General features: G+C 40.8%; 1 protein-coding gene across 5 annotated transcripts in view; it reads left to right on the top strand.

Moving 5' to 3' along the window:
* Positions 1 to 17,404, top strand: part of LOC128693789 (lachesin-like) — a 193,936-nt gene that overhangs the window by 61,437 nt on the left and 115,095 nt on the right. For all 5 annotated transcript variants that reach the window (XR_011392766.1, XR_011392767.1, XM_070091200.1 and 2 more), the window contains exon 2: positions 13,471 to 13,766. Coding sequence is in view for 3 of the 5 variants with exons in the window: in XM_070091200.1 (XP_069947301.1) it covers positions 13,658 to 13,766 (109 nt within the window). In the remaining 2 variants the exon portion in view is untranslated. The remainder of the gene's footprint in view (positions 1 to 13,470; positions 13,767 to 17,404) is intronic.

Here is a 17,404-nt window from a genome sequence, read left to right as displayed (position 1 = left end):
TGGAATTAAATTCTTTCTATAGTTTAGAACTTACATAGGTATCGTAAATTGTCTTGTTTCCAAATGAACAAATTATGTGTAATGGCTCCCTTGTTAGGCTGTTCTTGAGTGTATTGATGGTAAAATGAGTGTGTGAATAACGCACACTATGCGGTTCGTGACTTGCCCTCTCAACCAGCGAACTGGGAAGTCAGAGTGTAGCAGTTCTAGAGCCCCAATGTTGCGCTTGTGGCCCAGCTCAAACCGCCATTCACGTGGAAACCGGCTTCTTCACCCGAAGGGGAAGTCATACCTGTCCAACAGCTACAGTCACACCGGGATGGCCCAATAGTGGAGAATATAGCCTCAACAATGCTTCAGAGTGTGTCAAGGAAGGATAGAGCCCGCCTCCTGGCAGTGAGAGCTCCTAATGCCTTGGCACACACCTCGACCCACAGACCATCCGCACTGGTGTTTCCCTTCAACTTGCCGCCCCTATTCTCACCGAACACAGGTACATTTGTGGCGGTGAAGCAGCAGACCGATTCGGGTACCATGGTCTTGTGTGCCGTAAACCCTAGGGAAAGATTGTAAGACATGAGGAGGTTAATAACATCAAGAAGAGCCTCACAGCCGGAAGCCCAGCCGTAAGGGAGCCACCCCAATTATGCAGCTCTGATGGTAGCCAAAAGCCTCCAGATGGTATCACACTTCAAGCCTGGACAGACCGTAAACAGGTGGTGTGGGACTACACATGTGCATCTACCTTGGCTGATACCTATCTCCAATACACCAGGGAAGAAGGAGGGGCAGCTGCCAGCTTCAGGGAGTCCCAAAAGTCTAGAAAATATTGAGAACTTGCCCATCATTATATGTTTGTTCACATAGGCTCGGAGACTCTTGGCTCATGGGGAAAGAGTGCATCTAAGTTCCTTACGGAGCTTGGCAAAAAACTCATCAGGGTAACTAGGGATCCCAGGGCAGCTAGTTTTCTGTTCCAGCGACTCAACGCTGCTGCTCAGAGGGGTAATGCCTGCTGTATTTTAGGGACGCGCCCCAGTTCGTAGGAGCTGGATGAGATTTTCGCATTATAATCAGTAACAAACATGTAGCAATATGTACTAGACATGTATCTCTTACATCTCATGTACTGTATATGCCACCTTTATATGTAATATATATATATATATATATATATATATATATATATATATATATATATATATATATATATATATATATAAGAACAAAATACATTGCCCAAACATTCACAAATATACAACAGAAAGTAAAACAACATATTTAACTCAGAGCTACATCTCGAATACTTCGTCCAGCTCCCCTGCGGTGGGCCGCGTGCCCAGAATGCTGCAGGCATTTCCTCTCTGGATCACAACACTGAGTCTCTGAAAGAGGAAGCTGGTCACCCTGTAGTCCTTGGTTTCTATGATGAGCTTTTCACCCAGCTCTTTGAGGAACTTCAGAGCACACTTGCCCCATGCTCCAAGGGTCTCCGACCCTATTGGAATGAAGTTATAGCAAGGGGGAAGGTCTTCATATTTTCGGATCTCTGGGTCTCCCTGTGGCTGGCAGCTCCACCCCCTTCCACTACAGAGTATGGCAAGTAGGTGTCTGCCAATGTGGCAGCACAGGTGTAGTCCCAGGCAATCTGCTTTCCATCCTTCCAGGGTAGCATAGTGGCTCCATCAGGACGCTTTTGACTTCCATCAGACCTCTGTACTTGGGGTTCCCGTTGAGCTGGGCAACGGGCTGTGGCTAGGCTTCTCTTTATTATGTCATTGATCTCCTCATGTCTGGCATACTTCCCTTCTGCTGTGTGGCAAACGAGACCATGAAGTCCGAATTGATCAGCTGTCGCCCTGCCGCAAATACACCTATGTTCGGTGAGGATGGGGGCGGCTAGGCGAAGAGCAACACCAATCCGAATGGCCTGTGGGTCGAGACGGGTCCCCAGGGAGGAATTGGAAACAGCTAACAGGAAATCTCCTGAGTGTGGTGCCTTCACTGCCAGGAGACGAGCTTTGTTCTTTCCTGAAGCATTGGAGAGCATTGTGTTGGCGATTTTTTCCATGATCGGTCTGTCCCAGTGGGACTGTTTGTGCTGTTTGGGAGGAGCTGGTCTACTGGAGGAGTCTATAAGGGTGTCCCACCGAATCGCTGCTTCAGTAAACCTGGGGTCTTGAGCTCCTACCAAGTCTCTCAAGCCTTCGGGCACTATCTTCTTGACTAATGCACTGGAAGCCAAACACGAAGACAGAAAAGCAGGTAAAGCAACATGCGTTGCTTTACGCACCCCTATACCTCCCAGTCGCACTGGGAGGGTTGCCTGATCCCATTGCTCATCCTCTAGTGACAGGTTCAGTGCCTTCTTAAAAGTTGATCTCAGGTGTGCGTCATATTCATCGAGTGTATATACATATATATAATTTATTTAGGGTTTGAATCATATCAGAAGTGCTCTCCATTTATTGCCCTGACTAATTTCCTTAAAAGCATTAGTAAATTACATCTTATCCAACCCCAAATCAGTACAAACCACCTTTTGACCAAAATCCATCATTGCCGATAATTTTAATCCACACTGAAGAATAATTTTGTAGTTATTGCTAGAAATCCAACAATCAAAAACCTTGGAAAAAAAATTATGAATCACCTAAAACTGTCCCTTTGGGGAAAATTAGTGATAAGATATCTAAAATATAGATATTGTATATATATTTTGCACTTACTAGACAAATGTACTGTTTGCAGTAGTAATAAGATATTTGAATGTTTCTTTACTGTGTCTACATGTTGCAGTTTGTAGATCAGTTATATGATAAGAATGTGATGTATGAAGTGACTGTAGAATAACAATGATCCACATAACTATGGCCTGTGAGACCTGACAAAGATTTATTGTAACGTTTATAATTCTGTTATTTTTGCGCTTCCGTTCTCACACGATGAGTTGCAAGTACACTGTTAACTAGCCACTCATTCAGGGTAAAGCAGAGCGAGTCAGAGTTTCTGATGCCTGAAAGATAACTGAGAATGTAGCTCTGCAATGTGAGGGAGAGAGACTAAAGTAATTTAGTAAGGGAAACCCGAATCACGGTTCTTGTAGGGCATCGTAATACTAGTGCTAAGAGCCTATTACGACCCCCCCATTCCAAGCCAGCACACTTCTCTACATACCAACACCACTTCTCGTCTCATTCACCACCATCACTCTCGTAACTCGCTACTTGAGCAATCGGCTCACAACTGACAGGATCAGGGATTGAATACCGGGCGAGGCGAGGCTTGTAAGCAAGCCTCCTTTCATCTTCTGCCCCTGTTCACCTAGCAGATAATAGACACCTGTGACTTACTGGATTGTTGTGGGTCGCATTCCGAGGAAAAGAACCTGGAAACTCGAATGGAAAAAAACATATAGTACTTGGCTGTTTTGTTTGAGCTTTCCTTGGTGAATAAATTTCCGGATATGAATAATCCCGCCACATTTGCCCACGCATACACCCACTGATCTATTACACCATCACCTACCACGCCCACATCCACAACGCCCACACTTATCACATCCTCATCCACCACACCCACGCATATTTCACCCACGTCGCATACACCACAACTTCATGTTCTATAACCTCATCCACCACATCCACTAACTCTAGTGAATTCTCATTACTCGATCGCCAGACCACTGAGGGAGTCATTTCTGCATATTAATCGTATTTAATGAAGCGTTCTCCCCATTCTGGACGTATTTAAGGGTATCCATCTTTTTGTCGTATCAAGGAGCATCATTCACCTTGTGTTTGTCGTATTTAAGAGCGCCATTCATCCTGTATTTCCAGAGGACATAGGGATGTCTTGCGTGTTCGTGACAGACTCTTGATTTCATATTGATGTGATTCTTACTTCTGAATAACCCAGCAGCGGCCGTGTACCCACTAATATAAAATGCATTTCATCCTTGCGTCTATGCTAGCGTTGACTCTGTGTGAGCTGAGAGCAGGTCACTGATCGCCCGTCCAGGTGTTGTATAGATGACTGACTACATGGATGGTTGATAACGATATGTTATGCAAGTATTTCTTTGATACCATGACAGAAACCCCTTTATTTCTTTAGTCTGCCAAAGGAGGGTGCTGTCAGTTGAACCAATGTATTGGAGAGGACAATAATAGGGACTCGATGGCAAAAGGATAAAGAACAAAAAGGTACAATACCGTGACTGGAACAATGCACAAATTACGTAAAAATCGGCGTAAGTAGAAATATTAAACAATATTGTTTTGAAGTGTGTCAGGTGGAGGACAAGCAGTTTATTATCTAGATGAAAAATGGGTTGATTAAGGTCCTGTAAATCAGAACAAAAATGATAGGATAATGCAAGCGGCTTTACTGAACAAAAGTGAATTTTGAATAAGCTGTTGTAGCATGTATAGGCAGAGTTTATAAATTTAGGAGAATAGTTAAGCCGAATACATTAAAATTTCAGAATCGACAAGCTCTAGATTCCAGTTTGAGCGTGGTAGAAGTAACCCACATGACACTGTACAAATGTAAATGGATAAAATAAGTTTGATGTAAATCAATCTATTTAGATCTTTGTATAAGTTTTTTGCATTCGGTTTTCATTTGTAGTATGTTCACGTTCATTAACTTTTCGTCTTCTGCAAAACATTAACATGTGGGAAGGTATCCCTTTAATACACTTTTAATACACTAGGAACAGTCAGGAACATGAGACAGAGCCTTAAGGGACTCGCTGCTTTGCTCATTCATCCCGATGAATTATCTCAATCTCTTTTATTTTTCAGACAATCGATAATCCATTTTAGTAGCTTCTTTGTTACCCAAACATGTCTCTCTACCTAGTCTATTTGTTTTCATTCCGGTGTTGCAATAAATATCTTCTGAATGTTAGGCAATATGCAATCAACTTTTCCTTCGCTCTCTTCTCTGATCATTTTTAGCCTTCCGTGGGTCACTTTTTACCTTTGTAAGGCCGGACCTTATTTTTTTAACACATGTTTGTGATATGATATGAATTATATACGCCTGAGGTATTTCAATAGTAATTTCTTTATTATTTTTGCTATCATCTTGCGTTTAATGAATCGTCTGAGATACTTAATCTGTAGTTTAATACCTACATTCTCGTGCCATTCTTGAATATTGTATCGTTACTCGTGTAGTTGCTGCAGGGTGATGAGTCTCCGCTCCTGGTCCTATCTGTTAACTTGCCCTGACTTGCCTCGTTCTCTTCTGTCTTCGTGGGTAAATGTAAATATGAATCATACTCTCATTATTTAGCTTATAGTGACATTAAACATGTGACATAAATATTATATCTGAGCCTTATGCTACAGTGAAGGGTACATCAGTGCATCGTATACCGCCCAAGATGGTATATGTGTTTTGTTCAAATCCATTAATATACTGTCTCCAGCTTCTGTAGTGGCATGGCTGCCTTCGAAGAAGGACGAAATAATCTCTTGTTACTTTGTGAAGGCCTCGATGCTGGTTCGATACAGAGTAGCCTACAATGTCACAAGAGGGACCATCGTGTTATTTTTTGAAGGGCTTGATGCAGCGTCAATACATTCTCTCCGTTGTTTGTCTTTGTCTCGAGTACTGATACACTCTCGGGTCACTGGGCATCACAGATGCTTGTTCAGGCGTGTCTCAGGGGTTGACGGGACTCTGGCGTGAAGGCGACGAACCCCTGACATCGGACTGATGAGCTTCTGACGTGAGCCAGAGGTGGAGCTGACAAGCCTGGAACATGGGACAGATGTCTCTGATTCTACAGAGTTGAAGGGCTGACATCTAGGGCAGGGGCACTCAGCTGTTGATGCGCTAGCTTCTTAAATGGGGTGAGTGGGTTATCAGGGTGAATGGCTTAGCAGAATGAGTGGGTTAGCAGGGCGAGTGGGTTAGCAGTGTTTTAGTGGAACTGGAATTCTATGTAAATACCAAAAAAGTTGAGTGAATGATACTGAAAGCAGTGAGTACCTTCATTAACCACAGCATTTCGCCCACACAGTGGGCTTCCAGTGTGGGCGAAGCGTTGTCGTAATAGGGTTATCTATTGCGTTTAAGTGTCTATTACTTCAAAATAGTGTTTAAATTTATTCCATAAAAAACCTCTAGTAAGATCGCTTAACCAGAGACAAAGTTAAATGCATTACCATCATTATCATTCACTTCGCATCATTCAGTTACGTATTAAATGAATTATTATAACTCACTGAGGCAAGAAAGATTATAATTAAATTACGAATGACATGAATTATCATGCGCTTATGATTTTAATCACAAAAGCATTACCCTGACGCTGGGTTTCCTCACAGTTACTCCTCTCCAACACACTCTTTGGTATCCCAGGTGGCACTCACTACAGGGTGCCATATACCCAGGAAGAAGGCTAATCTAAAACATTCTGAATGTCTATGGCTTAGTGAAAATACCATACTATGAAGAAATAAAATTCACCATTATTCTCACCCTAGCTGTCTGTCAGACAGAATGATGCGACGCCTCCACAATAACCTAAAAAAAGGTTGACGGTACCTTGCACGAGAGCCAAAGTGGCACCCAGCTAAAACGACATTACAATATGCATTAAACATGTGTGAATATGATACGTGAGACGTCAAGAACATTCTCCCTCTGGAAATGTCGTCGAGTTTACTTGATTAGTAGTGGCGTCAGGGCCAGAAAGTGGTGTCACTACTGTCAGTGCCAGGAAGTGGCATTAGTGTCAGGAAATGGCGTCAGTCAGGAAGGATAGAAAGTTAGGTAAGTACCAGGAAGGGCTTAGAAATTATTTCAGGGCCAGGATGGGCTTGAAAGTGACCGAAGTTCCGGGAGGTGACTTCAGTGCCAGGAAGTGACGTCGGTGCCAGGAAGTGGCAGAGGGACTGCGAATAAAATCTTTGTTTGGAAAAGGTTTCTCTCTGAGTAGAGCTCTATCAGGCCAATGCAAAAGTAGCGCCACAAGACATTACATACAGAGATTGTTGAAGTGATGGTAGGAGAGATTAAGATCCTTTGTGGCTGTGTAGACGCTGGCAGGACTTGAACATAGAGAGTTTTACCCTATAACATTAACTTTGCAAGCAGACTGGCAAAACTGATGGTGCTCTGATTTTGTTCTATGGTGTCTGAAGGCTGCATGAATGAGACCTCCTGTGCTCTGGGCCTGCTGTCTTCCCTAGCAATAAGAGTATCAGGTGTCCAGTCAGCAAGATGGACATAGATGAGTAAGACATGTGAGCAAGAGTTGGGTATCATTAAAGTTGAAACGTTTCGCCTACACAGTAGGCTTCTTCAGTCAGTTACAGAGGCCGCAGGCCAGTAACGAAGTAAAGATAATGTAATCAGTCCATCATCCTTGGGAAATAGTATTTGAGGTGGTCAGTCCCTCAGCCTGGAGAAGAGTTCAGCTGGGGCATGAGAATAGTCTTAAATACTCTAGAAGGTGAAGTGGAAGATCTCGAAGACGTTGCAGGGGACGGGATCCACAAGAAGGCAAGATACAGAGCTGTTGCACATTTCTTACTCATCAACTTGTCTGTAAATTCAATTCCCTTTCAGCAAGATGGGAATGGTTTCCTTACCGGCATCAAGCCACCCTCCTTGCTAGTAGTAGTACTATGAAGGGAGCTAGTAAGATTACAGCTACTGTTACTATCCGTTAACCTCCTGAAAAGGAGGTTGATAGACACAAAGTGACATGTAAAGAAATACTAATGATTAAAAAAGTAAATAAATAGGAATAAACAATAAATAAATAATACTTTTGATGTTTGGAATTGGTATTGAAGCAGATGGAGGAGTGGTCCATGTTGCTGTTGCTGTTGCAGCAGCAGCAGCAGTAGTAGTAGTAGTAGTAGTAGTAGTAGTAGTAGTAGTAGTAGTAGTAGTAGTAGTAGTAGTAGCAGCAGCAGTAGCAACTAGCAGAAGTGCCACCACCAGCAACAGCAGCAGCACCACCCCCACCACCAGAACAACCACCCACAACCCCCACCACCCCAACACCCACCAACACCACCATCCACCAGCATCACCAACCACCATTCACCACCCACCACCTCCACCATCAACACCACCACCACCACCACCACCACCACCACCACCACCACCACCACCACCAACACCACCACCACCACCACAGCTACCATCAGCAGAAATAACATCAACAGCGAAGTGTCCGGCCATTACACGTACACTGTGGACTCTCTGAAGAGTAAAATATCAGACATGGGACGTAGTGTTGATTTATTGACGTTTTCAGTGTGCACCATCTCAGATATTCTCAGACTTCTCAGATAAACTTTAAAAATCGATAGTGCATTAGGAATAACAAAACTAAAACGAAATAGACAGAAACTTATAAGCAGAAAGAGAAAAATATCAGATTCAATGTTTTATTATGGGAAAAAATGTCAACTTTCCTACGTTTTAAGACCAGGAGAGAGACCTTAGTTGATGTGTTGCAGACTTATAGGGAAATTATAATTAGGACGGCTAATCGTCTTACAGGATTTCATTATATTTCTTTCAGCACTTAAATTAATAAGTAACAATGGTTTGTCCTTGTTAAGTCCGCACAAGATCAAAATAAATATATTAGAATCCTGGCTCGCTTTATGGTATATTTAGGCTGTAATTATTCTTAATTACTTATTTTCAAGGTATGATATTGTTACATTAAGGTATGATGTTGATATTTCAAGGTATGATGCAGACATATCAAGGTATGATGCAGACATATCAAGGTAGATATGTATATGTATGTATGTACATACGAGTGTGTGTGTATATATATATATATATATATATATATATATATATATATATATATATATATGTCGTGCCGAATATGCAAAACTGGTCAATTAGCAAGAACTCATTTAAAATTAAGTCCTTTCTAAAAATTTCTCTTATACGTTTAAAGATATATTTTTTTCATTAATGCTAATGTAAAAATTTTTAATTTTCCTCCAAAAGAATCTTAGAAAACTTACCTAACCTTATTATAACAAGAACAATTTATTTTAGCCTAACCCAACTAAATATATTTTAAATACGTTTACAGTAATTTAATACTAAACAAACACAATCAAATATATTTTTTTCGTTAGGTTCAGAATGATTTTGGCGAAATTATTGCATACACAAATTTTCACTTGTCCTATATGGCAAGATGATCGTTGCTATTTAAGCCAAGATCGCAAGTTCTGCCTATTCGGCACGACATATATATATATATATATATATATATATATATATATATATATATATATATATGTACATATGTCGTGTCTAATAGGTAAAACTGGCCAATTAGCAAGAACTCATTTAAAATTAAGTCTTTTCTAAAATTTTCTCTTATACGTTTAAAGATATATTTTTTTCATTAATGTTGATGTAAAAATTTATAATTTTGCACCAAAAGGAACTTAGAAAACTTACCTAACCTTATTATAAAAAGCGCAATTTATTTTAGCCTAACCCAACTAAATATATTTTAGATTTGTTTACAGTAATTTAATACTAAACAAACACAGTGAAATATATTTTTTTCGTTAGGTTCAGAATGATTTTGGCGAAATTACTGCATACACAAATTTTCGCTTGTCCTATATGGCAAGATGAGTGTTGCTATTTAAGCCAAGATCACAAGTTCTGCCTATTCGGCACGACATATATATATATAATTGATGGTAGTTAAACCGTCGAGTGTCACGTCAACAACTCGGAGAGAATGAGTGCTGGAATATAATTTTACAGTGTAAACGTGTCAATCAGATCTGGTTTCCATTGACATGTAAATACGTTGAAATTTGCTATGGATTCTATTAGTTTATTAGCGTTCTAATGCATGGGGAATGAGTTTTATGCGTAATATTATCTTTATTTCAGTTTATAGTGTGGTTCAGAAGTTTCATGTGTTGGAAGGCAGCCAGGTTTTCCTGGCCTCGTCTGACTGATCGCTTGTGCTTAACTTTTAGTTTTTCCAAGCAGCGTCCAGACTGGCCAGTGTAGAGTGACTAACAGTTGTTGCGGTGATGCTGAACACTAACTAGTGATTTAAGGAATACTGAATTCTTATAAGAACATAAGAAAGAATGAACACTGCAGCAGGCCTACTGGGCCATGCAAGGCTGGTCCAAGTCGCCTACCGGCTTATGATACTGACCCAACCTAGTCAGGTCCAGGTCACATCCACTTAATGGAGGCACGGCATCACTCCTTCGAGCACAAGCTAATCAGTTTCAACTCACACCCACCTACACCCACTCATATATTTATCTAACCTATTTTTAAAATTACACAACGTTTTTAGCTTCTATGACAGTACTATGATTTTTAGAAAAAAAAATTCTCTATTTGTTGGGGAACGAGAAACATTTTTCTGTTATTTCATTCAGTATTTTGGCTACTCCTTGTATTTTACTGTATTTTAAAAGACCCTAAATGGTAAGTCTAACTAGTGTTTTCAGAGATACTGAATTCTTATGATTTTTTTGGAAAAAAAAGGTCCGATTTTTTTGGGGTACGAGAACTCTGTTTCGATTATTTTACTTTCAATATTTGGGATACTTTTTATGAGGAGATATATTCAGCTCAAGGTAAGTGTAAAGATATAATTTAATAAAGCCAATATTGGTAAAAGTTTGAAGTTGATTACAAAAGACATTCTCCAGTAATTAGCCTGATTTGAACAATTCCAAGTTTTTAAACAATTTCAGTAAAATTTCAAATTTGTATCCACTCGGACATAGCTTATGGAGTATCATCTATCACAGTGCATCATCATTAATATTCTGAGGTCAATCAGAAAAAGGATTCATTAGTTATTGAATACAAAATAAATATTATTTATTCGGTAAAATAGCCAAAGTGGGATTTTTGTCACCCAGTACCAGGATGATTCTTGTGTTCTGAAACCACACCAGAGGTGAAAATTTGAAGACGATCAGAAGAATCATTCTCTAGTTATCGCACGGATTTTAACGATTCTAAGATTTTTTAATATTTTTCTATGTCAACAAGTTTTCCTGCAATCAAACGAAACTTACCAGGTACTATCCTGGTCTTAGATGCGTCAGCCATTAAATATTAAAGTTATTCAGAAGAGGTAAACTGGAAATGGCTTAACGTGATTTAACGAAACACAATTTTTACACTAATTTACACCTGAAGTGGTCAGATCTTCACCTACACATCTGAATTTCACTTTCCGTTATCGTCGATTTTCTGACACTTGTTTTGGAACATTTGAGGCTCCGCCACAGACAGTTTTGAAAGTTATCCGAGCCTTGAAAACTAGTGTACTCAGCTTACAAACACTGAGGTTCGTGGTTCGATCCCCGGTACGGGTGAAGACATTAGGACGTATTTTTTTAAGACACCTCCTATCCATGTTCACCTATCTGTAAAATAGGTACCTGGGTGTTAGTCGACTGGTGTGGGTAGCATCCTGGTACAAGATTGACCCAATTTTCAAGAAATGTTCTGCATAACAAGGGACTTTCTATATAATAGTATGTCATTGGTGCCAGCTAGGCCTGTATATCTTGTACTTGTAGAAGTAAAGATTATTATTATTATTATTATTATTATTATTATTATTATTATTATTATTATTATTATTATTATTATTATTATTATTATTATTATTATTATTACTATTATTATTATTATTATTATTATGATTATTATTTATTTTATTATTATTATTATTATTATTATTATTTTATTATTATTATTATTATTATTATTATTATTATTATTAATTATTATTATTATTATTATTATTGCAACTGTTCCAATAATTTCGAGCAATGGTCACCACACAGCACATCATCACTGAACCAATAATTTCCATACACTTGGTGTAGTGATGCTGAGTGGTCATCACACCACACCAGCCTTTCTTGCTCCATCGTGCATCAGTTTGGTAAAAGTTAGAGCGGTATTAGATGGGCCCGTAACTCTGTATCACATCCACTGCCGTAAATATCGATATCTCATGAAAGCTGCCATTATGATCCTTCTACCGCGGGGCCTTAAGGCAGAGTTTCACTTGCAGGATCACATAAACAAGCGACATTAACTCCACAACCTAATGCTGTAAATGAAATAGTCTTATAGTTTGGAATATTCTTAAGTCACCTTGGCCAGAGTCTTCTAATGGCTGAGCTTCATAAAGGAGAAGAAGCCTTTTATTTTTTCCTCTTCAAGAGCCAAGTAGAGCCGAGTGTAGTCCTTAAGAATCTTCAAGAGCGATGAATGACGCTGGTGATGGACACATGATCCAAAGAATTAGAGCTGCCATCAGTTTCCTTACATCAAACTCAGTAACTTCATATTCCCCAGGCGCTCATAGGCCCCGTTTAAGTTTAGTGCTTCAGCTAGGAATATAATTATAATAGTACTTTAGAATCCTAAACTGCCTTCTTCAAATTTTTCTAATAAAAACGAAAATTTATTTGCATTCTGGTGAGTTATTACCTGTCAAATATTCCTCACGTCAATGAAGAGAATCTCAGCAGTATGTTTCTGTAGAAGTATGAGAGACGTATGTCTGGTTCAAGACTGACGCATGGAGGATCGAGCCTACACCACTCCTGGAAAGTTACATGATGCTTGTCCTCCCTTACCTTCGATCGAATTTGGTTGTCTCCCATCCTCAAGGCGCTGGTCTCAAATCTTTAGTTCAAAGGAATACGATATATGCACAATGCACATAACGGATTTAGTGCTTCTCCAAGATTATAATAATAATAATAATAATAATAATAATAATAATAATAATAATAATAATAATAATAATTATTATTATTATTATTATTATTATTATTATTATTATTATTATTATTATTATTATTATTAATTATTATTATTATTATTATTATTATTATTATTATTAATGACTGGTAGCCAGCAGCTACCAAGGAAGATACTACTATCTTGCAAAGTGAGTGTGAAAACGAAACCTGTAGTTGTTTTACATGATGCTAGGATTGCTGGTGTCTTATTCTGTCTCATAACATACAAAATAACAATTATATCTTACTCCTTCTATTTACACTTAGGTCATTCTACAGATACATGTACACATATATGTATACACACCTATCTATTTTCTTAATAGTTGTTGTAGTTCTTTATTTCCTTTCATCTCCATGGGGAAGTGGAAAAGTTCTTTCTCCGTAAGTTATGCGTGTCGTAAGAGGCGACTAAAATGCCGGGAGCAAGCAGCTAGTAACCCCTTCTCTTATGTAAATTATTACATGTAAAAAAGAAAACTTTCCTTTTACTTTTAAGGTCACCCGGCCTCGGTGGGAAACAGCCGGTAAGTTGAAAATAATAATAATAATAAAAATAATAATAACAATAATAATAATAATGTGAGTCCAGAAATGTGTCTACTTGATTTCAGTGGGTGCATTTCGTCTTTTGTAGGTATGATGGTTAGAGGAAGTGAAGTGAGGTGTACAACACCAGGGTCTGGTCACTGAGGACCCTCTCACAGGACTCCTGACGATGCTGTCGCCGCTGCCTCCATCCTGCTACACCTCGAACTGTACACTGCAACACCTCGCCAGGACCAGCCTCAGGCGAGGCGGCAACTGATTAACACGGGCACTCCATGAGTGTACAGGGGCGACGGCCCGTGTGCAGAATGTGTATCTTCAAGGTCTCCCGTGTGGACGCAGCTTGGGCAGTGCTCGTCCTAGTGCTTCTCACACCTTTAGCAGGTGAGTGTTCTGTTCTCAGAAGGTGAAGGTTCTTAACAGGTGAGCGTTCAATTCACAGAAACTGAAAGTTCGGATTTTAACGGATGAGAATGCGGTTTTTAGGTGAAAGGTACAGTTCTCAGCAGATGAGTATTCAGTTGAATTTACCAGGTGAGTCTTCAACTCTTAGGTAAGAATTTGATGTATAACCCTAATGAGGTAGTCACGATTGTGGGTCCTGAAACAGAACCGTGATAAACCTAATGTTTACTTCAGTAATTGTTACCTTAAATGTTCCTCAATATCAACAATACATTCTGATTAAAATTATTATATTCTGATATTTGTATATCACTCAGTACAGCTGTTTAGTTACACTAGAGCCTTTGGTCGGAGAGGCCTGAAGATCAGTTAGGTAAAGTTTCCTGATGCGAATCTTAGTCATATTTTAGGTCATCTGAGCAAGGCCTTCAACTGGCTTAATGGTCCATCCTTTAAACAAATATGGTTATAATTATAACGACTGGTAATTTTTTTGGAGATTAATTCTCCAGTGAACATAATAGTCCTGACCTGGTGCAGTGTACCCGACTATAATGGATGATTTTCTTTAGAAATTTGCTTCTCTAGGGTTCAAAGGTGAGTGATTTATATAAATATGTTTTTCATAACAGTGAGTTTTCGAGTCTTAGCAGGTGGGTGTTTGATGTTAGCAGGTGGGTGTTTGATGTTAGCAGGTGGGTGTTTGATGTTAGCAGGTGGGTGTTTGGTGTTAGCAGGTGGGTGTTTGATGTTAGCAGGTGGTTGTTTGATGTTAGCAGGTGGTTGTTTGATGTTAGCAGGTGGTTGTTTGATGTTAGCAGGTGGTTGTTTGATGTTAGCAGGTGGGTGTTTGGTGTTAGCAGGTGGTTGTTTGATGTTAGCAGGTGGGTGTTTGGTGTTAGCAGGTGGGTGTTTGATGTTAGCAGGTGGTTGTTTGATGTTAGCAGGTGGTTGTTTGATGTTAGCAGGTGGTTGTTTGATGTTAGCAGGTGGGTGTTTGGTGTTAGCAGGTGGGTGTTTGATGTTAGCAGGTGGTTGTTTGATGTTAGCAGGTGGTTGTTTGATGTTAGCAGGTGGTTGTTTGATGTTAGCAGGTGGGTGTTTGATGTTAGCAGGTGGTTGTTTGATGTTAGCAGGTGGGTGTTTGGTGTTAGCAGGTGGGTGTTTGATGTTAGCAGGTGGTTGTTTGATGTTAGCAGGTGGTTGTTTGATGTTAGCAGGTGGTTGTTTGATGTTAGCAGGTGGGTGTTTGGTGTTAGCAGGTGGGTGTTTGGTGTTAGCAGGTGGGTGTTTGATGTTAGCAGGTGGTTGTTTGATGTTAGCAGGTGGGTGTTTGATGTTAGCAGGTGGTTGTTTGATGTTAGCAGGTGGGTGTTTGGTGTTAGCAGGTGGGTGTTTGGTGTTAGCAGGTGGGTGTTTGATGTTAGCAGATGGTTGTTTGATGTTAGCAGGTGGGTGTTTGGTGTTAGCAGGTGGTTGTTTGATGTTAGCAGGTGGGTGTTTGATGTTAGCAGGTGGTTGTTTGATGTTAGCAGGTGGGTGTTTGATGTTAGCAGGTGGTTGTTTGATGTTAGCAGGTGGGTGTTTGGTGTTAGCAGGTGGGTGTTTGGTGTTAGCAGGTGGGTGTTTGATGTTAGCAGGTGGGTGTTTGATGTTAGCAGGTGGGTGTTTGATGTTAGCAGGTGGTTGTTTGATGTTAGCAGGTGGGTGTTTGATGTTAGCAGGTGGTTGTTTGATGTGAGCAGGTGGGTGTTTGATGTTAGCAGGTGGTTGTTTGATGTTAGCAGGTGGGTGTTTGGTGTTAGCAGGTGGGTGTTTGGTGTTAGCAGGTGGGTGTTTGATGTTAGCAGGTGGGTGTTTGATGTTAGCAGGTGGGTGTTTGATGTTAGCAGGTGGTTGTTTGATGTTAGCAGGTGGGTGTTTGATGTTAGCAGGTGGTTGTTTGATGTTAGCAGGTGGGTGTTTGGTGTTAGCAGGTGGGTGTTTGGTGTTAGCAGGTGGGTGTTTGATGTTAGCAGGTGGGTGTTTGATGTTAGCAGGTGGGTGTTTGATGTTAGCAGGTGGTTGTTTGATGTTAGCAGGTGGGTGTTTGATGTTAGCAGGTGGTTGTTTGATGTTAGCAGGTGGGTGTTTGATGTTAGCACGTGGTTGTTTGATGTTAGCAGGTGGGTGTTTGGTGTTAGCAGGTGGGTGTTTGGTGTTAGCAGGTGGGTGTTTGATGTTAGCAGGTGGGTGTTTGATGTTAGCAGGTGGGTGTTTGGTGTTAGCAGGTGGGTGTTTGGTGTTAGCAGGTGGGTGTTTGATGTTAGCAGGTGGATGTTTGATGTTAGCAGGTGGGTGTTTGATGTTAGCAGGTGGATGTTTGATGTTAGCAGGTGGGTGTTTGATGTTAGCAGGTGGTTGTTTGATATTAGCAGGTGGGTGTTTGATGTTAGCAGGTGGTTGTTTGATATTAGCAGGTGGGTGTTTGATGTTAGCAGGTGGTTGTTTGATATTAGCAGGTGGGTGTTTGATGTTAGCAGGTGGGTGTTTGATGTTAGCAGGTGGATGTTTGATGTTAGCAGGTGGATGTTTGATGTTAGAAGGTGGGTGTTTGGTGTTAGCAGGTGGGTGTTTGGTGTTAGCAGGTGGGTGTTTGATGTTAGCAGGTGGGTGTTTGGTGTTAGCAGGTGGGTGTTTGGTGTTAGCAGGTGGGTGTTTGGTGTTAGCAGGTGGGTGTTTGATGTTAGCAGGTGGATGTTTGATGTTAGCAGGTGGGTGTTTGGTGTTAGCAGGTGGGTGTTTGATGTTAGCAGGTGGGTGTTTGGTGTTAGCAGGTGGGTGTTTGGTGTTAGCAGGTGGGTGTTTGGTGTTAGCAGGTGGGTGTTTGGTGTTAGCAGGTGGGTGTTTGATGTTAGCAGATGGGTGTTTGGTGTTAGCAGGTGGGTGTTTGGTGTTAGCAGGTGGGTGTTTGATGTTAGCAGGTGGGTGTTTGGTGTTAGCAGGTGGGTGTTTGGTGTTAGCAGGTGGGTGTTTGATGTTAGCAGGTGGGTGTTTGGTGTTAGCAGGTGGGTGTTTGGTGTTAGCAGGTCTGTGTTTGGTGTTAGCAGGTGGGTGTTTGGTGTTAGCAGGTGGGTGTTTGGTGTTAGCAGGTGGGTGTTTGGTGTTAGCAGGTGGGTGTTTGATGTTAGCAGGTGGGTGTTTGGTGTTAGCAGGTGGGTGTTTGATGTTAGCAGGTGGGTGTTTGGTGTTAGCAGGTGGGTGTTTGATGTTAGCAGGTGGGTGTTTGATGTTAGCAGGTGGGTGTTTGATGTTAGCAGGTGAGTGTTTGGTGTTAGCAGGTGGGTGTTTGATGTTAGCAGGAGGGTGTTTGGTGTTAGCAGGTGGGTGTTTGGTAAACAAATAACCCGCACATAGAAGAGAGGAGCTTACGACGACGTTTCGGTCCGACTTGGTGTTAGCAGGTGGGTGTTTGGTGTTAGCAGGTGAGTGTTTGATGTTAGCAGGAGGGCATTCGATTGTTATCCTGCGCCGCAGGCTTCATCAGTGAGTACAGGGACGAATCACAGTCCTGGAGAAAGTAGAGGATGTAGAGAGGTAGTCTGAAGTCATCAGTCCCTCTGCCTAGTGGGACTGGT

This window comes from Cherax quadricarinatus, chromosome 34 (genome assembly GCF_038502225.1).
Source record: "Cherax quadricarinatus isolate ZL_2023a chromosome 34, ASM3850222v1, whole genome shotgun sequence".
Taxonomy (NCBI): Eukaryota; Metazoa; Arthropoda; class Malacostraca; order Decapoda; family Parastacidae; genus Cherax; species Cherax quadricarinatus.
Note: the sequence above shows the minus strand (reverse complement) of the source record. Positions and strands in the feature narration are given on the sequence as shown.